Source organism: Protopterus annectens, chromosome 12.part0 (assembly GCF_019279795.1).
Source record: "Protopterus annectens isolate FY-2018-M chromosome 12.part0, PAN1.0, whole genome shotgun sequence".
NCBI lineage: Eukaryota > Metazoa > Chordata > Ceratodontiformes > Protopteridae > Protopterus > Protopterus annectens.
The window spans coordinates 369,907,629-369,935,080 of NC_056746.1; the positions used below are offsets into that span (position 1 = coordinate 369,907,629).

General features: G+C 37.9%; 1 protein-coding gene across 1 annotated transcript in view; it reads right to left on the reverse strand.

The window, feature by feature from the left end:
- The window catches only part of GTF3C1 (general transcription factor IIIC subunit 1), a gene marked incomplete in the record, with an annotated part of 1,808,906 nt that overhangs the window by 318,976 nt on the left and 1,462,478 nt on the right, over positions 1 to 27,452 (reverse strand). Inside the window, 1 exon segment of the mRNA XM_044089472.1 lies at positions 6,732 to 7,003. Coding sequence (XP_043945407.1) covers positions 6,732 to 7,003 — 272 coding nt within the window.

Consider the following 27,452-nt stretch of genomic DNA (forward strand, 5'->3'; position numbering starts at 1 on the left):
TTCTATCTTTGTCTGCAATTTGTTTTTTCTGCATAATATGCAGTACACTGTTGACAGTTCGCAATATAGACAACATTTTGTGTGTTACAGTTGGCATACATATTCAAAAAGTAATTCTTGTTGGTCCTGGGGTGTATAAAACAGTTCCCTTGTAGAATGTGCTTACAGGCTTTGCAATGTAGGCATGGATAAGTTCCCTTCTTCTTAATGCCTGAATTTTTAAAATGCATAGGTTCTTGACACAAAATATCTTTCAGATTTTTATTTATTTTAAAAATAAATCTAGGTTGTGTCCCTACAACTCTAGTTATATTCTCACCTGTTAAAATAATTCTCCAGTTATCTCTAATTATATTACATATACCACCTATATAATTACTGTATGTTAAACTTATTTTCAGACTTTCATTAGGTTTTTGGACTTGTGCATCTACCTTATTAGGCCATTTTTTATCTCTGTGTAACCATGGTTTTGTACTTTGTTTTCTACAGAGACTGTTGTTGTCCATTTCCTTTTTTTAATAAATTTTTACTATATCCTCGTGCTTGAAAATTATTCTTTAAAGAGTCCAATTCCTGTATGAAGGAATTCTCATTCATGCAAAGTCTGGATATTCTACAGAATCGTCCCTTGACTATGTGTTGGAATACATGTCTAGGTGCATGCTATCATATCTAAGCATGTTGTTGGTCCAACAAGGCTTCCTATATAGTGAGGTCTCTACCTCCCCATTTTCTTTCTTAGTACTAACATCCAGGTATTCAATAACTGAACTAGAATAATTCAATGAAAATCTGAAGAAGCTGGTAGTAGACTCTAAATACTTAACAAAGGATGTTAATTCTGATGTGGTGTCCCCCCACTAAAAGAAAACATCATCCACAAATCTATTGTAAAAGATAAATGTAAGACAAATGTAAAAGAGAAGTTTGTCTTTCCAATCGTGCTGCCTCAAATATCACCATATCTTCCCAGTATGCCAGGACTAGGTTAGCATATGTGTTCACACAAGGCGTACCCATAGCTATACCTTTTCTCTGGCAATAATAATTTGTTCACTGTCATAAAAAATCGATATGGTATTACTGCCATAGAAGAAATACTGAACAAAAAGGTGAATATACATATAGATGAAAATATATGGTTATGTTCCTTATTAAGGCTAGTATTAGAGAACAATGTTTTTCTTTGTCAAAGTATTATTGCCAGAGACGAGGTATAGCTATGGGTACACCTTGTGCGATCACATATGCTAACCTAGTCCTGGCATACTGGGAAGATATGGTGATATTTGAGGCAGCACATGATTGGAAAGACAAACTTCTCTTTTACATTTGTGGACAATGTTTTCTTTTTTGGGGGGGGGGGGCACCATATCAGAATTATCATCCTTTGTCAAGTATCTAGAGTCTACTACCAGCTTCTTCAGATTTTCAATGAATTATTCTATTTCAGTTATTGAATACCTGGATGTTAGTACTAAGAAAGAAAATGGGGAGGTAGAGACCTCACTATATAGGAAGCCTTGTTGGACCAACAGCATGCTTAGATATGCGTAGAATATCTAGTCTTTGCACGAATGAGAATTCCTTTATACAGGAATTGGACTCTTTAAAGAATAATTTTCAAGCACGAGGTTATAGTAAAAATTTATTAAAAAAGGAAATGGACAACAGCAGTCTCTGTAGAAAACAAAGTACAAAACCATGGTTACACGGAGGTAAAATGGCCTAATAAGTTAGATGCACAAGTCCAAAACCTTAATGAAGGTCTGAAAATAAGTTTAACATACAGTAATGATATAGGTGGTATATGTAATATAATTAGAGACAACTGGAGAATTCCTTTAACAGATGAGAATATAACTACAGTTGTAGGGACACAACCTAGATTTATTTTTAAAAGAAATAAAAATCTGAAAGATATCTTGTGTCAAGAACCTATGCATTTTAAAAATTCAGGCATTAAGAAGAAGGGAACTTATCCATGCCTACATTGCAAAGCCTGTAAGCATATTCTACAAGGGAACTGTTTTATACACCCCAGGACCAACAAGAATTACTTATTGAATATGTTTGCTGACTGTAATGCACAAAATGTTGTCTATATTGTGAACTGTCAACAGTGTATGGCATATTATGTAGGAAAAACAAATTGCAGACTTAAAGTTAGAATTTTTAAGCATCTATCAGATATAAGGTTAAGAAAAGAACACAATGCAATGTACAAGCATATAGAATTGCATAGTGATCATGTATTTGCCTTTACGGTTATACATGTTGTAAATAGAAGTCAAAGAATGGGTGACTTGTATAATGAAACTGAATACAAAGAGATGCAATTGATTCTTAGACTGGGAGCTGACAAAGCCCCAGGATTAAATGATGTTGTCCCTTTAAAACCAGCTCTAGCAAAAAGGAGGGTAAATTATTGATTTTTACTGGCTGTGTTGTACTATATTAGATACTATGTTTTTACTAGTGTTTTATCATCTGATGAAAGGATTTACCCGAAAGCGCTTATGATACTGCATTTATTGTTTTAATAAAGTGAAGTTGCTTCATATACAGCGTGATAGTACTTGCCTCACTTCTGGATTTATTATTTGGATTTTTGGCAGTACTTTTACTGGAGGGAGTCCTTTATTTTTGTTCTTTACCATTTCTGAATCTAAGACTTTTTTGTGTTATATTTCTCTGCCCCTTCTAAGACATGTAACTCCTAAGTGGAAAAAAGGTACAGTCAAGAATTAAGAGAGCAATGGACATCCAAAATGGCTACATACTGATAAACAGGCTGATTTCAGAGTGAAAACAGAAACTTCGAAAAAAGGGGACGGTGAAATTCTAAGTCTGGGTAAAATTTGGTTACTTCTTAGTAATTACACTACTAGATGCCACAGATGAAATGTAGAGAACCTGAGGGAAAAATATTCCAGAAAGGAAGAGGAGAAAAATCTTGCTGGGAAGAATCTTGCAGCTGTTCAGCAAAAAAGACATCAAGTTTCAACTTTAGTACAGGAGACGGATTCCAATAATTTTATTGGGGAAAAAATCAAATGCGCTCAGACATGTTTAAAATAAATGAAACAGTGAATGAATATATCACATAAAATAACAAAAGACTTGTAAAATAGAACTTTAACCACCTATTCAGATGAACTAATAAAACTGCAAAAAAATCAGAGGCTAAAATTAAGAAAGGATGTTTGAGAATGAGGCTTCTCAAGAAAAACTTGTTTCAATAAAACAGCAGAGTTAGAAGACAGAACATGCAGAAAAAAAATTAAATTTTCTGCTGTACCCGAGAAATTGTAAGGAACAGACTGCATTAATTTTACGAAATTACAAGTAAGTAATTGGACAAGCATCCGACAGCATGATTTGTTAATTGAGAGGGTACACTGTGTATGTTCCAAATCTGGCAATGAAAAAGTAGACAAGAATTACAATAGTAAAGATGCACTCGCACCAACAGAAAGACTTGTTCTGGACAAAATTGTAGCAGACGGAAAACATACTAAAAACTGGGGATAGCAGAATGTTTTTGGAACATGATTATTCACTGTACACAAAGGAGGAGAGAGAGGTTTACACCAACAATAAGGGAATGTTGAGAAGCAGGTGCGAGATTCAAGATAATAATCAGCTGTCTTCAGAATATTTTTCCTGAAGGATCACATGCATTTCTTCATGCAGAACAGGCTAAGGAAGAAATAAAGTTTATTCTACAAAGATTGAGCAAGCAGGAGGGGGACTCGTTTCTTATTCTTTTAACAATAATAAAGCCCAAAGTAAGACTTTGCCAGTCAAACCTTCTCCACTATTCCAAAGGAAAAGACATGAGAGAGAAAAAAGAACCAGGAATAACCAAAGAAAATAAGTGAATGCACACTCCTTACAAACAGGAGTACTTGAACCAGGAACTGGTGCTAGGAGAAGGGAGAAGACTAGCAACGCTAAAATAAGTGAATAAATGCAAGACTATAAAGCATCATTTCCAGCGGATATAGGAATTGACATGTGAAACTGGGCTTTGGAAGAAAAAGTGGCTGGGAAGGACTGTAATGTTGTCAACTGTGTGAATCTAATTGGTAAACATTTACCCCTGTTTATGTCATTAATATTTAGAAAGAGACAGAAGGGAATGAAGAACTGTCAATGGAACAGTTTTTGTTTTTGTATAAAAACTTTCAAAATGTAAAGAGCATCTTATATTATAAAGCAGTTTTGTACAATGTGCAGTTGGGAATACTTTAAATATGAGGTGGGAGAGTCTTGTCAGTGACTGCTATATATGTTAAAGACATAAAGCAAAAAGTATTTTATTCTTTAGTTATATGACATACAGGCTTTACACTCTAACATAATAAAAGTCTGGAGAGAAGCAATAAAGTTAATATAATGTAATCACAGTCTGGTGAGGGTGTAAAAGTATTGAGAACATTATGTGTACAATTATAATAATTTATCATGTTTTTACAGGGGTGTATATCCTTAGTTTAAGCTACAAACAATGTTTTAAGTGAACAGGCCTGAAAAATACAATAAAATTATGAAATGTGTGGAAAAATGGTATATTTTTGCAAAGTTATTAGCTATTTTTTCACTAGCAAGTGCTCTTAGTACAAGACAAAAAGTCTTCAGGTACAAGCGGTTGGCCCATAGGAGTTTGGATAGTGTGTTCTGAGTGAAATTTCTAAAATTCTTTCATGAATCTGCAGAGTTACTAACTGTTTTTTCTTCTCACTGCTTAATGTTTTTACTTGGAGACAATGTGTTTGGATATGCAAGCAATTAATCTTGAAGCTCTGTGTACTCTTTGCTGAGAGAATGTAAGCGGTACAATGTAATGAACATTTAGGGGTACAGTGGCAAGCAGTTTAGTGAAAATTAAATAGTTGAAACTGATGGAAGTGAAAAAGTTATACAAGTAGTTGCTTCCCCGGCCACCTTAGTACTTAAGGCATTTCATATAACAGTGCACAATTTAATTCATTTATTTAAAGGAAGTGAAGTGCACTTTTTCTTGCAGCTAAAAGTTCATATTTACTGAAAGCATGCAAGCTGTTTTTCATAATGGGTGGGGACAGAGATAAAAGACAACAATCTGTATAAGTGGGAACACATTCTGTGATGCTCTGTTTAGCATGGGTAGCTTGGGTCTTCATTATATGAACAAAGCTTTATAACTTCGAATACCATATGATCAACACCATATGGTCGAAGTTATAAAACTTCGAACAGTAAAAATAAAAAGGTTACCCAACGGGTTAAAGCAGGGGCGTAAGCCCCCATGCACCCCCCCCCCACACCTCCCGCTTTTAAAATATACCAACTCCGAGATCGCACAACAGTGCAGTAAAGGGAAATCTTCTTTTTACTGCATTATAGTGCGGTCTCAGAGTTGATATATTTAAAGAGCAAGGGGTGTTGTGGAGGATGCAGGGGGCTTGCCCCCCTGCCTACAACCCCTAGTTTAGGGTTTATTTTGTTTTATATAGTCAAAGTTTTATAACTTCGACCATATGGTGTTGATCATATGGTATTCGAAGTTATAAAACTTTGAGTATATAACATAAACCCGGATAGCTTTAATGTTAAACTAGACAATGTGTAGGTGAATCTATGCATTTGGGGCAATGGCTCCTATTTGGAGGTGGTAACTTTCAGTCTTTGAAAATGCATATAGATGTCTATGTTAATTCTAAGTTAAAAGTGGATGGCTGGTTCTGAAAATGTATTTAATGTTTTGTTTGAGTGTTTTCAATGAAGCAAAAAGTCTTGAAAAATGGAAGAGAAGAAGCAACTGCGCCAGAGATTAGCCTGCCAAACATTAATGTGTGCATGTAAGTCAAAACCTGGACATACACAATCAAAAGAATGGTCATGTACAATAGGTGCCTTTTACATGCCACTGTATAAAAGAGTGATGCTGGCAAGGGTTGATGCCTGGAAGAATAGTGTTTAAAAAAAACGCACTGCCTTAAGTCATGGTAGTTGCACCTGATGTAACAGCCACAGAGAAGTTAAGATTACCATACCTGTGAAACATACTACACTGAATGTATAGAGAATTATATGGTAATGCAAATTTTTTGGGGAAATGGCAGTGGCTATTGCAATGTTTCCTCTGGCAAAGATTTGAGCTACAGTGAGAGTTCACAAATCACTTATAAAGGGGATGAAATAGATGAATCTCAAGTAAGGAAAAGTTACACATCACGAAACATATTTATTGCATGAAGTATGCTGTAAGCAATAAATGAATAAAGAAATTTTAATTTTCACTGTCAGCAATCAACTTAAATAGTCAGTCTTCTGGAAAAATGTCTATATATCCATGTTAAACTCCTTTCACAGTTTTGTTTAGCTAAATGTATGTGGTAGTTTGACACAGCTACACACCATCTGTTTCATGCAATATATTTCACTTAATTTCTTAAAACAGCATCCCTATATGACAAGAGTCTTCATAATAAAGATAAATACAGTTTTTCCTAGTACCTTAAAATGAATGGGAAACAGGAAGGTTGCTGTTCAAAAGATGGCTGTTTGGTATGGCAAAAATGTTTGATGGATCACTAAGTCCCACCCTCAAAAAATGTTAATATGTCCCCAGCTTAATGTAATGAAACAAGAAAACACCACTATGGATAACAATTAAATCCTGATTTGTCTTACAGTAATATACTTGGGATGAACTGAGCAATATATGCTTTCATACTGACCTGAATGTAATGTTTTAAAGACCTTGTCCTTGTGCTGTCATGTTTCTCTAAGTTGCAAAACTGCCTTGATAGCATGGCCTCTTCCATGCCAAAATAAGAATACTCTTCAATGGCATTACGGATTTCCAGCACTGCAGAGAGATCACAAGAGTTATAGCCGCGAAGGCTGATGCAGTGTTCTTTGAAGTTGTCCAAGTTGTAGATCTGTCTATTAATCTTGATAAATCTAGTGAAGCTTGGAGGAATGATGGAATTTGGAAAATATGGTGCATCTAAGGAGCAGAAAACAAGTTAGTTAGAAGTACTGAAAATAAAGCAATCAAAACTATATATAATGTATGTTGTATTGCATTATTCAAAATCTACAATGTGAAAGAAAAAAATTATATTATATACAATTAAAATTATCTTCTGACAAACTCATGCTACAGGGAAACTACAACACAATCGCCTTCTAGTAAATTGACTTTCTCACATATTGTCAAGTTTCTTTTACATTTATTTATTTTTTGGAAGTCAAATTCTCTGATTATAATGTCTTCCTAACTCACGCAATATTCAATGAGCCCACTAATGATGCAACTTTTCATTTATTGTAGTTCTCTGTTGTATTTTTTTTTTAATTAATTCCACCAATAGAACTTTATCTTGTCTTCTGCCTGGACATTTACTTCAAATCATTCCCTTGGACAAAAAGGAAGAGTGACGCAATGATCAATCTGAGACACTGGGCACTCACTTCCTTTTGTGCCCCCCATTTACAGCAACTAGGACATGATGCAGGCAAGTCACAAGGAAGAATGACCAAAAATGTTGTCAAGAATACTAAGTTTTGTCCTGCAAGTCAGGCTTTCAATCTGGGTCCAGCTTCTTGCATGCCATAGCTCTGTGCCTTTTATCTCATGCAAGACACAAATACACCTACAATGAAGCTGTAAGGCTACCACAGGTCTTTCTACTCTGCCTGTTACAGGCAATAACATCTAATTTCCCTCCTGTTACACCCACAACCTAGATAATCTACTGAAAAAAGTACGTTTCCAAAACAGAGCATAAATTAAGACTTGGGGAGGCTGCAAAGATGTGCAATTACACTGTGAAATTAAACACTATAAGGAATATGTTTGAGCCAATGACCAAATACTAGGCTTGCATGCCACCAGAAAGTGTGAGTGGGAGGGGGTAAAAGCACATACATGAGCCTTCCACTTGACTGCCTTACCTCACTAATATGTAGTGGTATTAAAAGGATGTCCAGAGTCTGTAAGGTAAACAGAAATGCGGTTATGAAAAAGAAGCTGATGTGTAACAGCCATTATGTCCCCTTCCACTTCTCCTGGACAATGGCTAAACATAGGTGAGCTCTTTACTTACAAAAGAAATGCCCATTTAATGAATTTGAGATGGAATTGACTAGGTATAGAGCAGTCAGTATATGTGTCGTCCTGGGGTGGGATGGCTGGCAAGCCTACCTGCTTTGTCAGGACTGGTCTTCACCTCTCTTGCCAAGGCTTTTGCATTCTGGCTAAAGCCTTTGCTGCTCCAATGGTATCTTTTTAGGCAGAGCACCTCTGCTGAGCATCCCAATCTGGGAAATTCTAAATTGGTATACATTAAAGTGGCTATAGTCAATGTCAGCAGTTTTAAAGAATGTCCAAACCTGAGGCTCTCCTTCAATTTGAACACATTCATATAAATTGTACTTACAGAAATGATTTTAAAACAAAGAATCCACCCCCTCTATTCCTGGGTTTTGTGTCAATGTTGTCATCAGACCTTCTGGCAATTCCAGGGGAGTATCGGTATTTGTCAAAGGTATCATCACCTCATATATCTGTATTTATCAAAGATATCCTCACCGCAACATATTCCTCAAGACACCAGATTTGAATCACTAGATATCCAAATCACTCTAAACAAGATTAATTGCCACTTTATAGCTAGCTATAGACTACCATTTATGTCCCCTTCTGAGCACTATAGCTATCTTAATGCCTTGGCTGAAATCCCTACTAAACCCAACACCTTTCTATAGGACTTCAGCTAGCCATTATAAAGATTAGCTGATATACACTGCTAAAGGCTGTCATGCCCAACACCACTTTGGCATTATAAATGCCACAGATAATTAAACATCCTATTAGGGGCCCCCAATATCTTTGACTTTGTCCGCACAAATATGGCCACTTCTTGCACACCTCCATGCACATCATTCTCCCTTGCTAAATCAGACCATAAGTCAATGACATTTTCCTTTAAATGTGGTAGTACTTCATTCTTCAATTACATTATGATCTCAATAAATTTGTCTATAATCCTCCTCCAATGGATCAGACTACTAAAGCCGCTGCCAATGTCATTAACTTATACTCCATTTAAATAGTTGTATTAAGGCAGTCCCTGTCTGCACTAAATATAATAAGGCTTATAAAAACAAACCACTGTGGTGGAACACCTCTATAGATAAATGACATAAGAGAAAAATATTTAATATAATCCAGAAGGGGAGGACACCAGCCAAGTCCACTCTGAACACAAATGCATTTTATTGTGTATAAAAACCACTAAAACATACTGTTAAAATAACACAGTTACAGGATGCTCATTTCTCATATATTTGTAAGCATTTTTATCTATTTGCCCTTGCAATAACATGTCATCCAACATATCCAACCTTTTATAAGAAATATTAATTTCATTTAACAAAGTTTCCTGATACGTTTTATTCATTAAAAGGGCAGAAATGTTGTTGAGATAGTCACTTTTTTCCATAATGACAATTCCATTGCCTTTATCAGGCTTCATAATACATATTTTTCTATCCCTAGAAATCTCACTAAGTAACTTACTTTCATCAGTCGTCAAATGATTAGATTGAATACTACATGGACTTTGAAATAACTCTCTTATATCCAACTTGCATATTTTTTCAAAACACCCCACTAAATTGCACAAAGGGGGATTAACAGTGCTAGGTTTACTAAACATCCTGGCATTTCCAAAGCAATGTGAAGTATTGTCATTAAACCATATACGCAAATTCAACTTCCATGTAAAAGGCTTCAAATCTATCAGAACATCTGCAATTTTTCCCCTCCTACTAGGTACATAAGTAAAACCTTTAGACAATAAATTGGCATGCGCTGTATGTATATGCATATTAGAATAATTATAAACTTTGAAAACACCTACAGTGTTTAAAATAATTTTCGGCAATACACTAAACATTATCAAGTATCTGCGGAAAAATGTCAAAAATTTCAGCATTATCAACATCTAAGTAATCATTACAATTTGTTCCATTACCATATAATATAATGTGGGAGACACTATGAACATTTTATGTATTGGCAGTGCTTGTTTAAATAATGAAATTAATAATGTGTTTCAAAGTGAATTCAATAATGTTGCGTCACAAGGCATTTGCAGGCACAGTGTCAGTAATGATGTAATAGAAACCATTGAAAGTTCAGACGATATTAATGTTCTAACAAACCTTAGGAATAGTCATCATCATCATCTTCTTTCGGCTGTTCCTGTTAGGGGTCACCACAGCGGTACATCTGTTTCCATTTCTTCCTGTCCTCTGCAACTTGCTCTGTCACACCAACCACCTGCATGTCCTCTCTCACCACATCCATAAACCTCAGCTTAGGCCTTCCTCTTTTCCTGTTACATGGTAGCTTCATCCTTAGCATCTTTTTCCCAATATACTCAGCATCCCTCCTCAGCACATGTCCAAACCAATGTAATCTTGCCTCTCTGGCTTTGCCTCCAAACCTTCCAACCTGGGCTGACCCTCTAATATACGTATTCCTAATCCTGTCCACCCTCGTCACACCCAGTGCAAATCTTAACATCGTTAACTCTGCCACATCCAGCTCTAACTCCTGCCTTTTTGTCAATGCCATGGTACAGCGGTAGCGTTGTTACCTCACAGCAAGAGGTTCTCCCGTTCGATTCTCAGCTTGGCTTGGGAGTGCTTTCTGTGTGGAGTCTGCATGTCCTCCACGCGGTTGGGTAGCGTTTGAAAGACATGCGTGCATAAATGGGCGTTCCTTCATTGAAGGTTGGGTGTCGAGCTGGCACCTCGGCGTTTCGGAAAAGTCTACTGCCAATCATTAGCGGACCGTAGTTGTGCTGCGGCGACCCCTTACCAGGAAAAAGCCGATAGACAAACAACTGTCTCCAACCCATATAACATAGCAAACCTTAGGAATAGTAATGGAACAAATTACAATAACTACTTAGACTTGAATAATGCTGAAATATTTGACATTTTTCCACAGATACTTGATAATGATATAGCTATTGAGACAAGTGTAGTGCTGAAAATTATTTTAAACACTGCAGGTGATTTCAAAGTTTATAATTATTCTAATATGCATATACATACAGCACATGCCAATTTATTGTCTAAAGGATTTACTTATGTACCTAGTAGGAGAGGAAAAACTGCAGATGTTCTGATAGATTTGAAGCTTTTTACACAGAAGCTGAACTAGCATATATGGTTTAATGACAATACTTCACATTGCTTTGGAAATACCAGGATTTAAGTAAACCTAGTAGTTTTAATCCCCCTCTGTGCAATTTAGTAAGGGGTTTTGAAAAAATATGTGAGTTGAATATAAGTGAGTTATTCAAAAGTCCATGTAGTATTGCATCTAATAATTTGACGACTGATGAAATAAGTTACTTAGTGAGATTTCTAGGGATAGAAAAATACATACTATGAAGCCTGATAAAGGCAATTGGGTTGTCATTATGGAAAAAAGCGACCATCTCAACAGCATTTCTCCACTTTTAATGGAAGAAACATATCAGGAAACTTCATTAAATGAAATTAATATTTCTTATAAAAGGCTGGATATGTCGATGGATGACACGTTATTACAAGGACAAATAGATAAAAATGCTTATGAATATATGAAAAATTAGCATCCTGCAACCGTGTATTTTAATAGTGTGTTTTAGTGTTTTTTATACATAATACAATTTATTCGTGTTCAGAGTGGACTTGGCTGGTGTCCTCCCTTTCTGGATTACATGGTTTGTGGAGCTGCATTTTGGTTGTAAAAAATATTTAATGCTTGTATGAGGTATCATTCTACTTTCCTTAACAGCACACTTAAGGAAACTTGTAAAGTGCTTAGGGAAAAGTTAAACAGTTCAAAGCAGAGTATGAACTTATAACAGCCATTAAAATTAAAAGCAACTATAAAAAGTTAATTAACTACATCAAAACAACACCCGGCAATGTTCCGAACTAGTCCACAGTAATATTGCCCACTATGACCCAAATGAAACAACTGATATACTATCTGATAAATGCAGTGCAAATTTTACACTACCCAAAGTTAAAGCTATACCACATATTCCACAGTTTTAGCCGCCCCTTTTAATTATAATAGAACTAGTCCCCTTAACCCTCTCTAAAACTAGGAACACCTTGTGATGTTATGAGGTAGTGCCATCTGTGCCAGGGAGAGTAGGGCAGTACATCTGTAGATATGCCAGCATACCTAGCTGGAGTTTTGTAAAGAATTTTATGTTATTTGGCTATCACACTGATTTGTACAGATGTTTGAGTTAAAAATATATTTGTAAAGCTACTCGTGTTAAAAATGCATCAAAAGTAGGCCCTGCTGAACATAAAGAATGTATGCATACATATTAGGTTGTACTGTTGTAACTGATTTATTTATTTATTTCAGTTTGATTACCGGGGAGGTCCACTGGGCTTGGGGGCCCATTTTCAGTGGAGGCCTGGGGAGAAAAGCTCCACATTAACAACAATTTTAATTACAAAAAAAGAGTTCAGACACAGATAACATTACAACTGACAGTTTTGTACAAAAATAGACTACAATACCAACATCAGCTGGCTCAAAGCAAAAAATATTAACAATTTCAGTTAAGTTCAGTGGGAAAAAGATTGCCATATGTATAGAAAGCAGAGAAAAGGTAAAGAAGAAAAATTAAAACATTAAAAACTTTAAATGTTTAGAAGCTTATGCAATTAGTATTTTAGTTGAGGAGAGGAAGGTAAGGAGGTTTGCCTGGGTAGCTTAAGCAAAAGAGGAAACAAATGCTTTAGTAGCTACTACATTTAGAATTGTAAGTGGGCTTAGAGGAGGATTAGGAAGGTATAGAGGTTAGCCTGGAGAGAAAGGGGAGGATAATTGGACAGGTGTTGGTTGAAGGGTACAGTTGCATATCCTATTTAGATAAAGGTGAGAATAAAGTTGGGTTTAGAAGTTGGTTAGGTTGTTGCAGGTTCTTAGGGAGGTGGGTAGGGCATTCCATTTTTTAGCAAGGGTGAAGGATAAGAGAAGTTGGCCTGCTGGGCGCTTTGGTTTTGTACTGTGACCTGGTTTTGGTGAGAAGATCTAAGGGATCTGAGGGGAGTATAGGGTTGAAGAATATTTGAAAGTGCAGGACAGTTAGTAGGATGGAACAGTAGTTTATGAGCTGTGGTGAGTTGGAGAAAGTTAAGATGATTTGTGAGTTCAAGCCAGTTTAGAGAGTGAAGGGAGGTGCAGTGATGAGAGGAGGATTTGGATTTAGTGACAAATTTAGAGATTTTATTGCAGCATTGTTCCAATTTGGTGGTAAGGGTAGAAGATAGGTTAGTGAGCAGAGGAGCGCCATATAGTAGAGATGGAAGGAGGAAAGTAAAGGCAAGGGTTAGTCTAGTGGAAGGGGACAGAAAGTGGATGTTTCTATACAGTAGGCCAAGTTTTTTGTGTGCTTTTTTGATGTTTAGTTGAATATGAGTATTGAATTTGAGCTGGTCATCTATTGTGACACCAAGAAGTTTAGTGGAGGTTACTATTTCAATTGTGGAGTTGTTAAGGCTGGTTATTTGGAAAGAGTTTTTGTCAAGAGATGAGGATTTGGAGGGGGAGAAGAGCAGGATCTTGGTTTTGTTGGCATTTAGGGAGAGATGGTTTTGGAACATCCAGTTTTCAGTGGTTGAAAATGCTGTTTGGGTTAGAGCTTGGAGCTCTGCTAGATAAGGGGCTTGGCAGATCAGAGTGGAATCATCAGCATATTGCACAATTGTGGTGTTAGGGATGGCTTTATGAAAGTTGTTAATAAAGATATTGAATAGTAATGGGCCAAGAATGGAACCTTGGGGTACTCCGGTAGGGGTAGGAAGGAAGGTAGACATAGCTTGGCCCCACTTCACAGCTTGGGACCTGTTTGAAAGGTAGCTGGAGAACCAGCAAAGAGCTTTTTGACTCAGGTTGAGGCCAGACAGGTGGTTTAGAAGGAGGGAGTGGGAGATGGTATCAAAGGCTTTGGATAGGTCTAGTAGAACAGATGACACTAAATTACCGGAGTCACGTGCAGAGTTCACAGAATGAAGGAAGGAAGGAGAGAAGGGCAGTGTTAGTGCTGTGTCCAGGGCGGAAGCCGTGCTGGGATGGAGAGAGTAGTTGGTGTTCAGTAAGGAAAGGCATGAGCTGTAGGTGGATACATTTTTCTAGGATTTTGGATACAGGGGAGAGGATGGCAATGGGACGGAAATTGGAGATGTTACAATTTTTGCCTCTTTTGTGAAGTGGAACAATGAAAGCAGAATGCCAGAGTTTGGGTACATAGGATTCAAGTAGAGACCTATTTATAAGGATGCTGATGGGAAATGCTATGGAGTCAGACGCTATCTTTAGGAAGGAGGAAGGGATGTCATCGGGGGCATTGGAGCAAGACTTTAGCTTATAGAGCAGTTTCTTTATTAGGTTGGTTGGTACTGGTTTGAGGCTGAAAAGGGAGAGGAAGATAGATTTGGGGGGGAAGGGTTGCTGTTAGTGAAAGTCTTGGTTAGTTCGGCGATAGAGGAGATGAAGAAGGAATTGAATAGTGAGGCAATTTCTGTGTAAGATTTGCTGGCGTCAGGACAGGGATTGTTTTTTGAACCTGGTGTAAAGAGGGAGTTAATGGAGTTCCAGAACTGTTTGGGATTTCTTGTGTGGTTTTCCTGTAGTGTGATGTAGTAGGTTTTTTTTATCTGTAATGACTAGTTTTTTGGCAAGATTTCTTAGTTGTTTAAACTTAAGGAACATTTCAGGTCGTTTGTGTTTAAGGTAGGCTTTCCATGTTTTATCCCTTTGAAGCATAATCTATTTAGTGTCATTGGTGAGCCAAGGGATGGTTTTAGTTTTGATTCTTTTTCATCTTATTGGGGGGCTTGGGAGTGAAGGATAGTTAAGAATGTGGAGTTGAAATACTCAACAGCTTTGTCTAGAGGCAAAGTTTTTAGGGGGTTCCAGTTAGTTAGCTTCAAGGAGTTTGAGAAAGAAGTTTGATTAAAGTTAGTTAGGTTACGAGTTTGAATAAAGTGGTGAGAGGGAGGTGAGGAGGGAGTGGCTCAAATGGAGAAGGCAGGGAGGTGGTCTCCTAAAGGGTCAGGATTGACACCAGATTTTATAACTTTGTGAGGATGTGATACTAGTATCCAGTCAAGTATGGAGCTAGGGAGGTTAGTTTTGTTAGGTCTGGTAATTGAGTTTGTAAGTTGAGTGAAGTTGAATAGGTTGATAGTAATGGAGGGATTAGGGTTGCTGATTTTTCCCCAGTCAATGTTTACATCTCCCATAATAAAGGTTTCTAGTTTAATGTTAGAAGAGGACCATGAGAGGATGTCTTCTAAAGTATTGGTATTGTTACTAGGAGGAATGTAGAGGGAAATAATATAGATGCTTTTGTGGCTATTTCTAGTGTACCAATAACTAGTTGTGCATTATTAAAAGAGGGGATGGTGTTGGGGTATGGGGTCATAGTTAGGAGGTTAGAGTAGATTAAGGCAACTCCACCTCCTCTTCTATTAGTACAATCAGATCAGAAAGAATGAAATCCTGGAGGTAGGAATTCAGATTCATTAATGTGTGGTTTTAGCCAGGTTTCAGAGATGGCTGCTATGTCTGGGGAGTTATGGGAGAGCCAGGCATGATCAAATGTGTATGTTTATCAGAGAAACCTGGAAGGGTGGAAATTTGAAATTGTGTTATAGCTTTCAGATACTGCCACAAATCTTATCAAAGCTCTGTGTGTGTATTGTACCAGAGTCAGGTGACCAGAAGTGATGTCATCCTCTAACCAGCATCTGGTTTCTTTGGAACTCTCACAACAGCACTTTGGAACCTGACAGGAAAGATTTCTGACAGAATATGTTATATATATATATATATATATATATATATATATATATATATATATATATATATATATATAACATATATCCATGCAGACAGAGAGAGATATCATCTGGCTTTTGCTGTGGTAAGACTCAGCACACTTGTTTTAGCAAGTAGTCAGGGAACAAATTCTTTACTCAGGGACATTTACTGAGAATACTTTAGTACTGTTTTCTGCATCTGTGAGAAACTATCCATTGTATTATTTTATATCTCTGTGGTTGAAACTGTCATTTATCATATTTAATATTCTCCTGTTTTCTATTATTTATTATTAAATATTTTAATACCTTTCACTGTGGCTGGTCCTTGAGAATACTTTTAACATCTTGAGAGTACTTATGCTTGTTTTAGTGACAATGTGGCCGCTCCTGAAAGCCTTGTTGCTTTGGTCACACCCTACTATTTGTATTAGAGGACTGGCATAATGGTTAAGGAGTTTGCTTCACAGACACAAGGTACAGGCGAGAGGCTGGCAAGTGTTTACCTTACAGACACAAGGTACAGGGTTTGATTCTCACAAGAGGCAATTGGCTAGGCTTAAAATGGCCCATAATGGCACTTAGCCTAGTACTAACCTATGAACCTATTTTACACAGTATAATTGGGTACCCTTTGTAAGAGCCTTAGGGTAGCTGACTGGTGGTAGCGTCCTTACCTCACAGTCTGGGCAAAAAGGGAAACAGCTAGTAAATCTGTCCCAGCTTTTTCCAGGTGTGTATGTATGTGTGCCAGCTACTGGGAACAGGTACACAGAGCTCCAAAGTGGTCAGTGTGGGTCTGGAAAGACAGAGAGAGGGAGAAAGAGAGACCAGCCCCAGGTCTGGAGCTTGCTCCCGGTGTGCTCTTAAGGAAAACTGTGCTGGGTGCAGGGAGCTGCATCTGAAAACACTGTGCAAATCCATCTTTGCTTTTAGTGGCTGTCACTCACCAGAGCCAGTGGCGGGGACTGAGTCTTTATGACTGCAGGCCCGGAGTGGGGACCCATCACATGTTGGTTGCAGCTAGGTGGGATATTAATTGAACTTCAGTAGCCAGTTGTCACTTGTCACTGAAAGTGTGTGTGCTTTCAGCAGCCAAAAGGTAAACAGAGAGTTTCATTTTCACAACAGTTTTATTTATTTTTGTTAGTTTAGTTTATTCAGGGAAAGCAGGCAAGGATGTCAACAGAGGATTATAGCAAGCTGACAAAGAACCAGTTGGCCAAGGTATGCAAAGCCAAAGGACTGATGTATGGCGACCTGACTAAAGAGGAAATGATTTCAGCCTTGGTAACAGCTGCAGCATGTACCATCAACCTGGAAGACAACCAGTCTGGTAATGGGGATGTGCAGTCTTCAGAAACAGGACAGTTTGCCTTTTCCTCAGGGGGACTTTCTAACTCCAGAGGAGTTTTTGAGACTTGAACTGGAGGCCAAACATTTGGAAACAGTATCAGTAGAGACTGCAGTGTTTGGAGGTCGAGGAGTGACTGTAGTATTTGGAGGCCGAAGAAAATGAGAAATAGTGTCAAAACGAGAGGTAGATGCTGACTCTTCGGCAGGGTCATGGAGGTAATGGGGAAGGGAATAACTAAACCCCAGAAGGAATAAAGTTCAATAAATTTCTTCCACAGTTTACAGATGGTGATGATTTTGATGGTTTTATTCATGTATTTGAAAGGGTATGTAAACAGTACAAGGTTGACCAAGGGTTCTGGGTACAGTTCCTGACCCCCCTCCCTTACTCCATGGTACAGGTGTAACTATTTCTAAATTGTCTGATACTGACTGTGTAAACTACTTCAAAACAATAAAGTCACACTGCCAAAGGTAGTCCAAAGCAAAAGTAAAGTTTAAAGACCAAAAAATGGACATACCGCGATGCACGGATCACAAATGCACATAAAAATCTTTATTCAAAACCAGAGCCAAACTCAGGCAAAAAGGACAAGTGCTTCTGGCCGTAACTTTCTTCAGATCCTATTCTCTAAGCCTGAGTCCATAGATTAAAAACTTAAAAGATCCACTCACAACCCTGTGATTCATTACATCACTTTTTAGTGGATGACTAGCTTGCTCCAATCATACAGCTCAGATATGACAAACCTTCTTATTTAACCAATAGGGCTTTCCCCATTGGAAAAGCCCTATCTCTTCCTATTCAAGCCCCGTTCTTTCAGAATTGGTTTAAGCGGTATTACTCCATTTAACCCTGGAGGACAATCAGCCCTCAGCTCCAATATCCATTTTGTCTCTTCCACTTCTGTTTTATTGAACAGATCGCTCTCCTCTTAGCGTCTCCTTTATATCAGAAAGCACCACAAACTTAAAAGAATGGGTGTTGTTACTTTTTATATGTGAGTACAAGGCATTTGTTTCCACCTTATTCCTTATGTCAGACAAATGAATACGTTCCTTAAGCATCCTGTTCATTTTACCTACGTAATAGGCTGAGCAGAGGGTGCAGGTAGCAATATAGACAACATTTTTACTAGTACAAGTAGCATAACTTTGGAAACTATATCTATTCATGGCATATTGGGAGAAGCAATTTGTGTACATTTGCTGACAGTTGCTCATTTTATATTACATACGTGGACGACATCTTCATAATTTGGACAGATTCTTTGATGAAATTGAATGATTTTTTAATGTACATCAACAATAGCACTCCGTTTCTTAAATTTATCCACAACTTCGACAAGGACAAGATGGCATTTCTTGATGTTCTAATTTCAAAAGATTATTCAACGAGTTGTTTTAGCTCCAACATGTTTCGTAAGAAAACTTTTTCCAATTCTTATCTTCACTACGACAGTTGGCATCCCAAATTTCAAAAAAGAGTAGCTGTCAAGGGACAACTAGTCCGACTCGCTTGGATGATATCTGATGATGCAGTATTTGTGGTGGAGATTAAAAAACTTTTGGATATATCTATCCACCAGACCTCTTGGTATCCATCAAAGATGAAGTATGTGGCAAAAGGAGTAAGGGCCTGTACCATCCCCTGTTACCAATCTTTGATAACTCCTGTCATTCCTTATCTTCAGTAGGGTGATCATAATTCGGATAGGTTGTACGAACGAGCCTTGATTGTTACTTTTCCTTTAAACACTTATCACATCGTTGATGTGGTTAATCAATTTTGTCCTATTGTTACTTCCATCAATGATGGTAATATACTGTTTGGTTCCAAACCTAAGATAGTATTTAGGAAAGACAAATGTTTAAAAAGTTTAGTGGAAAGGAATTTGAGCAAATTTAGTACAACAGACCAAAAGGTATGTATAAATATTTGAGGTGAAAAAATATTTTAATTGTTCATCCAGGGGAGTGGTTTATGGTAGACTTGGCCAACAGTGTAAAGCGTCTTACATTGGCAAGATTGGTCAAGCTTTGAAAGAGAGAATATATGAAACATCTCAACGAAATCAAGAAAGGGAAGACAATTAACGCACTGTACAGACATATTTCTGCCTATCCTGGTGACCTTTTTTAATTTGTGGTGATTGATTTCTTGGAACCAGACCCAAGGGGCTTTTACAATGATGAACATCTTCTCAAGAAAGAGCTCATAGGGATTCTTGTGTGTGATGCCCTTAACCCCCCTTGTTTGAATGACTGCTGTTCTATTACACCTATATTAAAGCTAAAAAGTCTTGAGGGCTGATTATGCCATGTTACTCATACATTTGTCACTGTAACACTGATTTGTTTTTACCATTTTTGTCCTCAACATTATTTTTATTTTCAATTGTTACTGTTATACTTATGTTCATTTTTCATGCAATTTTAATTGCTATTCATAACAATTCTTGTTGAAGTTTTATAATCAATGTGTTTACTAAACTAAAGTTGAGTCATGTGAATGTTTGATCACATGCTGATCACATGATGTATTAGGATTATTTAAGTTTGGAGATAACCATATCAAGCAGTTCTGAAGAAGTCTTTGCTAAAGATGAAAGCGCTTGACTGCATTTGGTCTGGTTTTGCTGTCAATAAAATGGATTTGTGGTTTGGACTTTGGTTTGTGTGGTTCCTGGGCCTCTACCTCCACTACTTGTGTTTTTTTTTTTCTGGAATAACATTAGCTTATTAGAAGAATTTTTTTGCTGGACACCTACAAATGTTACTACTGAAACCATTATCTAGGTAACATTAACAATGACTGTTTATCTGTGACATTGAACACTTCAACTTACTAGTCTTAACTTGTATGGGTTGAAACAGCTAAACTCTTCTCCTGCTCAACTCACCAAATTAAAACATAACAATTTTATCCATGACTAGACACTGGTCTCTGACCCCAGCAAGTATGCTAACTCAGGGGTACTGCCTCATTTCCTTACTGACCATCAGGCTGTATTTGCAAATAGAGAAATCACCCACAGCTAAAAACATCAATATACAACTACCTGAATTTTTTTCTAACTTTCATACTGACACTCTCAATAATTTACTATAATCCTTTAACTGGTCTCTACTCAAAACTCTACCCTTAGACGAAGCCGTTAACAAATTCAACAATTTATTCATGAATACTTTAAATACCCCTGCCCCTACCACAAATACAAGAGAAAAAAAAAACTACTCAACCCCCCTGCCTAACTCACTCAACTAGAAGTCTCAAGCAAAAATGTGACAAAGCATGGAAATAATGGCACAAAGACAAAAATCCCTAAAATCTTACATCTGTAGAGAGTTGTGTATCCTCACAAAAAAAAAAAAAAAAAACTACTTACACAAAAAAAAAAGTATTAAACAGACCCAGAAGATAATCACAAAAAATCCAAAGTAGTTCTGGAGCTCAATTAAGAAAATCCTTCAGGCTGGATCTCCTTCCTCACCAAACCCCTATCTAGAATCCACCCCCCCCCTCAGAAATGTAACACTTTCTTCAAAGACATCATAGGCTCTCTTACCTCCAGCTAACCATTTAATCAGCCACAAAACTCAACTATACCCGACATTCCTGCTTTTAATCTCCAGTCTGTCGCTACATTATATGTTAGACACCTACTAAAGAAACTGAAACACTGTTCTACTGCTGCTGATCTACCTGCTGAGCATCTGACGTTTGGACAGAATCTATTACATACCCAGTCTCAATTCTCATCAACAGATTCATTCAAGACTCCCGTGTCCCTGCCCTTTGAAACAAAATATTTATTATTTCCTCCATAAAGGAGGTGACTGTTCTGAAATCTCTAACTTTAGGCCAACTGCCATCCTGTCCCCCTATACTAAGATCCTGTAAAAGTGTATTCATAAACAAAATGATCTCCTAACCCCATCACAACACAGTTTCTGACAAGGGCATAGTGCCTGTACAGATTTCCTCAACATTTCTGACACCATTAATAAGGCAACAGACAAAGAAAAACTTTGACTCGTCTGTTTTTCTGCTTTGACAGTGTCACATGAGAAACTTCTGACTCAAATGTATGCGCTCTGTCTTTCCAAACCAACTTTTCTATGGTTCTCTAACTACATACCTGAAAGATAATCTGTCAAATGGCTGTCCTCCCCCCCCCTTTTCTCCTTGTTAATACAGGTGTTCCTCACGGCTCTATTCTCAGCCCACTGCTCTTCAACATTTTCATCAATAACTTATACACCTCCAGTCACCAAGTTTGCCTTAGTCAGTATACAGATAACTCAACTGTCATCTGCTCATTTAACAACCCACTACAAAAACAATTCATGACACAAGATGTTTTCAACTCAGTTGAACTGTGGCTACATCAAAACCAACTTGTACTCAATTTTAAAAAAGACTAAATTACTACTATGTTTTCCCAAGTCCCATGCAAATGCTAAAAGTAACTTCCACATTACCTTTCTAAACAATACAGATACTGAAGTAGTTATCCATACCAAATTGCAAGAAGTCACCACAGATGATAACTTAAAGTTTGATCTTTACATACAAAACTGTATAAACAACTTATCAAAAGCTAGGTCTGCTATATAAAGCAAAATAAATTCCTTACTCCTAGTGCTAGCTCGTAACTTTTACTCTTGCTTCTCTATGGCTCACTTATTTGGACTAACATCCATCTCTCACTTTTAAATCACAGATGGAACAATTCTATAAGTAAGATAGCTAGATCTGCAGCTAAACTGCCACATACAACACATCACTGCCCTGCATTATGCGTTTTCAAACTGGTTAAAACTCCCCCATCAACTAGCCCATACCAACTTCTTGTAACCCATAAAACACTATAAAATCTTCTACCTGCCCTTCTATCCCCTCAGTACTTCCTCACATACTGTCTTCTGCATTCTCGAGATGAAATACAAAAACCTGCTTGAAATATATAAACCAAAGAAAAAAGGGGGACAAAGTCTATCCTCACGTTGCATACTACACTGTGGAACACACTTTGAAATTCAATCAAAGCTATATCTAGCCTCCATGTATTTAAGTCCTCACTCAAAGAATTTCTCGCTAACTCATGGCTATGTCCATGTAACCTCACCTATATGATCTACATCAACAAATACTTCACATTCATTCTAAATGCTCATCATACTATCTACCTATACCTTTTGCCAGCTGTCCTCTTCCCATTCTTAGGATGAACTTTTATAATATATATATATATATATTTTTTTTTTTAATTTCCTAGCATAATAGACTATATTTCAAATACTTTTCTATATACTGATCGCCATATCTCTCATTTTCTTATTAATACATCACTGGTGTGTCCTCATGCTTTACTGTAACCTACATATTTCACTGTCAAATTGTATGCCTATATGCCACTTTAATTACATCTATACTTCTATTTTATTTGAAGTTATCTAATCCTCTGGAACCTTTCTCCCCGAGCCTCCTCTGAAGATGACCAGCTGGACTTTAACTATAAACAAATGTCAAGAAATAAAGTTCCCTTACTTATAACACTGCCCATCCCACCAAGAAACTCATGTCCTACCCTTCAGCAATGCAGCAGTCACAGTTTATGCCCTAGCACAAGCAATACAGCTCTCCTAGCAGTTGCTTGTGCTGTACTCAGACAAAGGTCTTACTGACATTCCAACAGACCACAGTTATTAGTATGCCCATGTCGAGTTCTACAAAAATTCAATCATAAAAGCTGGCTCAGGTTCAGCTAATAGCATATTCTGAACATGAGCCTAATTATGAAGGTGCCATAGACACCATCTTCCCTTGCAGAAACACCAGTACTTTCTTCAAGTTTCCATCAGTGACATTCCCTTCTGCTAGTTGTCTGAAAGACTTGTAGTTTTGTGCATTTTTCTCTCTCTCTTCATTGTGGGATACTACTTTTGCCACTGTTCAAATCTTCATGCATTTCTACATTTGGATAATGAATCGCAGGAGATCTGCCACAAGAGATTGGCTATCTCACTGACCAAATTTTCTGAGGACAGGGGAAAGTAGCCCATTTAGTCTTTCTATCTTATACTCCCCTTGGAGCATCCAGTTCCTTTTCTACCTCACCTTACTTAATCCTAGCTGTCTGTCCACTGCTTTCCACAATCATTCCTATAACCCTCCAATATGGCATCCTTCTTTCTCTTTCATTCTTAAAGAAGTACTCATTTAGTAACTCTGCTTTTTTTTCCCCTCCTCTTCCCTGATGTCCCATTCTTGTGCAACCTGACTAGATTTGGCCCTCCCTTCCTCCTTTGTTTTACTTCTTGATCTCTTTTGCCAACATACTCTATTTGTCCTCTCCCTTGTCCTGCTTGCATCCTTATACACTTTCCCCGCCATCATTTTTATGTCTTGGTTTCCAGCCTGTGAGCTTCTGACTCCTATGCAGCAAATGAGGGCAACCTTATTTTTTCCTCCTTTTTGAAACCACCTCTAACCCCGGTCTAAGGCCCCGAATGCTCCATCCCTGAACCAGGGCCATTCTGTGTACACTCATCCCATTTGCATTCAGATCACTAACTCATCTTTAACCCTCTCGTCAGGCTCAAGACAATTCAGTCCTTTAAAATCCCCATACCACTGCTTTTGTAGTCTCTCTCTCTTTTCACAAACTGTAAAGTCCACTGAGGAGAGATTCCTGTAGGCTAACAGTGACTTCATTTGGGCAAGAACTCCATCTTCCATGGTTAGGACCACATCAAAGTTTACTTACTTTCTGGTATAGTACAACACACATTGGCTATATTCCATATGGTCAAACATATCAATTAACTCCAGCTCTACTCTAGAGCTGGGGCAATCTCTAGGTGATTACTGCATACTAGTATAATCTTCCCCTTATACCAGCACTTTATCCATTCTTCATCTTAACTGCCAAGGCAATGACCCTCCCGGTTCCCCTGCATCCTACATGGAGCTGCTACTTCTCCTCCTGTTCCCTGGACACGTATCTCATGTCCTTCTTTTATGTAGGTCACTATTCTCCTCCTTTCCTCCTCTCGTTAGTTCCTGAATAACTTATAACTTTGCATCTCCATGTGCACAGCCATCTTATCAATGGCACAAAATTTCTACAATGCCCACCCTTCCCCTCCTGCATTAAACAGCTTGCAGCCTACCCATCTCCCTATCTAGGCTACTTGCAATGCATACTAACACTACCTGGCCAAGATAAGAATTGACCTGAGACATCCAAGATGGCTGCACACTGAACAACAGGTTAATTAGCTCTCCCAATATGAAAATTGAAAATAAGCTAGTAAAAACTATCAATATGGCTAAAATTCAGTAACTGGCTGGTAGTGATTACATGGACTACATGCTGGCAAAGAAGAAATTTTGGAGAAAGCAGAGAATTTGTGAAAATGATTATTCACTGTACACCAGACAGAAGAGGAGCAAGTTTATCCTAGCAATCAGGGCATATTGAGCAGCAGGTATTTGAGTCAAGCTACTGTCCAGTATCTATCTTTCTTCAGAATATTCTTCCTGGAGGATCAAAGACATTCTTGGATGCAGAACTGACCAAGGATGAAATAAAGTTTTACCAATGAAGGGCTCTGCTTCTCATTTTACTGACAATAACAGTGCGCATGATGACTGTGGAACAGTCTTAGAGGTTTTACTGGCAATGGAAAATACTTTAGTGACAGAAAAAGCATGGAAATGGACTAGAAAGACATGGAATACATTGGACTTGAACCAGAGACTGGTGTTGGGAGAGGCAGTGGAGCAAGAAGATGATCAGATACATTGTGAAATTAGTGAATAAATGGAAGACTATAAAGCATCAATCCTGTTAGATACAGGATGTGAAATGTGGCTTTTCAAGAAGTAGTGTCTAAAGAAAGACTGGACTTTTGATGACTGTTAAACTAGTAAGTAGACTGCAAAGCATATACCCCATGTTGCATCATTAATGTTTAAAGAACACTGAAGGGACTGAAGTAGTAAACTGCAGGTTATTGTAAATCAGTCTTGTACACTGTGCAACTAGGGGAAATTATAAATTGGAGGTTGGGATATCTTATCAGTTACAGCTGTACATGCAAATGTTATTAAAGCAAGAAACTATGTTTTTCTTATTTGCAAGGTGTCAAGACTTTATACTAACAAAGAAAGAAAAGATGGACCAAAGCAAGTTAAAGTATAATGTTGTGATCTTGGGCTACTAGGGATGGGGTTTGTAAAAATGTATTGATTATTGTAGTTCTACAAATAAAACAATTTCACTGACTTACAGATGTGGCTATACAGAATAATGTACTTTGTTTCAACTACAAACTATTTTTGAAGTAAACAGGCTTGAGAAAGAAAATGATAAAAAACATGGAAAATGGTATTTCTTTCTTGTATTTGAAAAGTCATTAGCTTTTTCATTAGGCTTTCAAGTGGGATAAAATGCCTCACGTGCAAGCAAATAATTCTGAGTGGGACTGAACAGCGTTTTCTGACTGAAATTTACACAGCTTATTTCATGCATCTGTAAAGTCACTATGTTTGTTCACTCCTAACTGCTTTTATCTGGAGATGAGAAGTCTGCAGACAATGAATCACGAGAGGTCTGAACACTGACTGCTGAGTATGTATGTACAGTGTACTTAATATTTAAAGGTACAATGGAAAGCAGTTCATTGAAAAATAAAGTTTGAAATTGTGGGAAGTGAATAAGTTACACAAGTAGCTGCTTCCCCAGCAGCCTTAATATTTTAACATATTTAACTTAACAATACAAAATGTAGTTTTTATTTATTTCAAGGTAGCCAGTACACTTTATTTCTTAGGGCTAAAATAAGAAGTTATGTACTCACCAAAATGTTCCATCTGAGTAGGTAAACTTCATTTGGCAGCAACCTATGGGTCTTTGGATCCATATCGGATCCGAGCCGGCAGTTTTCAACAGCAGAGATCCGAGCTCCAAGCTCCTCCCCCTACCCATAATCCCCTGCCAACCCTACGTGACCTCAGATCGAGTTTGCCTAATGCAAGACCTGCACAAAATATCCAGCCTATGGTCTGACCTCGATACAATCAGATGACCAGATAGTAACATAAACATCCGATGGTCAGAGGGAAGGAGGGAGGGACGGTTGCTGTCAAATGAAGTTTGCCTACTCAGATGGAACGTTACGGTGAGTACATAACTTCTTAATCTGAAGTAGTTAACTTCATTTGGGCATCAACCTATGGGACAGAGTCCCCAGCTACCTAATTCTTGGGAGGTCCTCATGGAAGGATGTTCCGGAGCACTGCAGAGCCAAAGGATGCTCTCCCTCTGGAGACCAGGTCCAACTTATAATGATTTTTAAAGGTATGAGATGAAGCCCAAGCGGCTGCCAAACAAATTTCATCCAATGAAACCCTAGAACACAATTACAGCAGATGTGGAAATTGACCTAGTAGAATGGGCGTGGACTCCCTGGGGTGTGGGCCGGCCAGAACTTTCATATGCTAGAAGAATACACTGTGATATCCACCTGGACAGTGTGACTTTTGAAACTGATTTTCCAAAATTAGATTTTGCAAAGGAAATGAACAGCTGGTCTGATTGCCTATGACCAGCTGTTCTGTGTAAATAGAAACGTAGTTGTCTATGAACATCCGAGTGCAACTTGTATTCACCTTTGTTTTGGTAATTGGGAAAAAAGACAGGTAGATTAATGGTTTGATTGATATTTGATTCGGAAGCAATCTTAGGAAGAAAAGAGGGGTTGGTCCTGAGGGATACTCTATCTTTGTGAAAGATCAAATATGGCGGCTTGGCGGAAAGGGCTTGTAGCTCAGACACCCTTCTGGCCGAAGTGATAGCGATGAGAAATGCTGTTTTCCAGGATAATAGTTTGAGATCCACTGAGGCTGCAGGCTCAAAGGGAGGAGCTGTCAAAGCGTGGAGCACAAGTGTTAGATCCCAAGGAGGGACTACATCCTTCACCGGGGGTCTTAGTAGGAAGGTACCCTTCAAAAAGGCCTTACACAATCTGGTTGAAATCAAAGGGCCTAGGTCACTCCCCATGTGATAGTGCGAAATAGCTGCCAGCTGAACTCTGACCATGGACGAGCTGGCTCCTTGGTCAAGAAGTCCTGACAAAAAGTCTAACACCGCAGGCAATGGGTCTAAGTT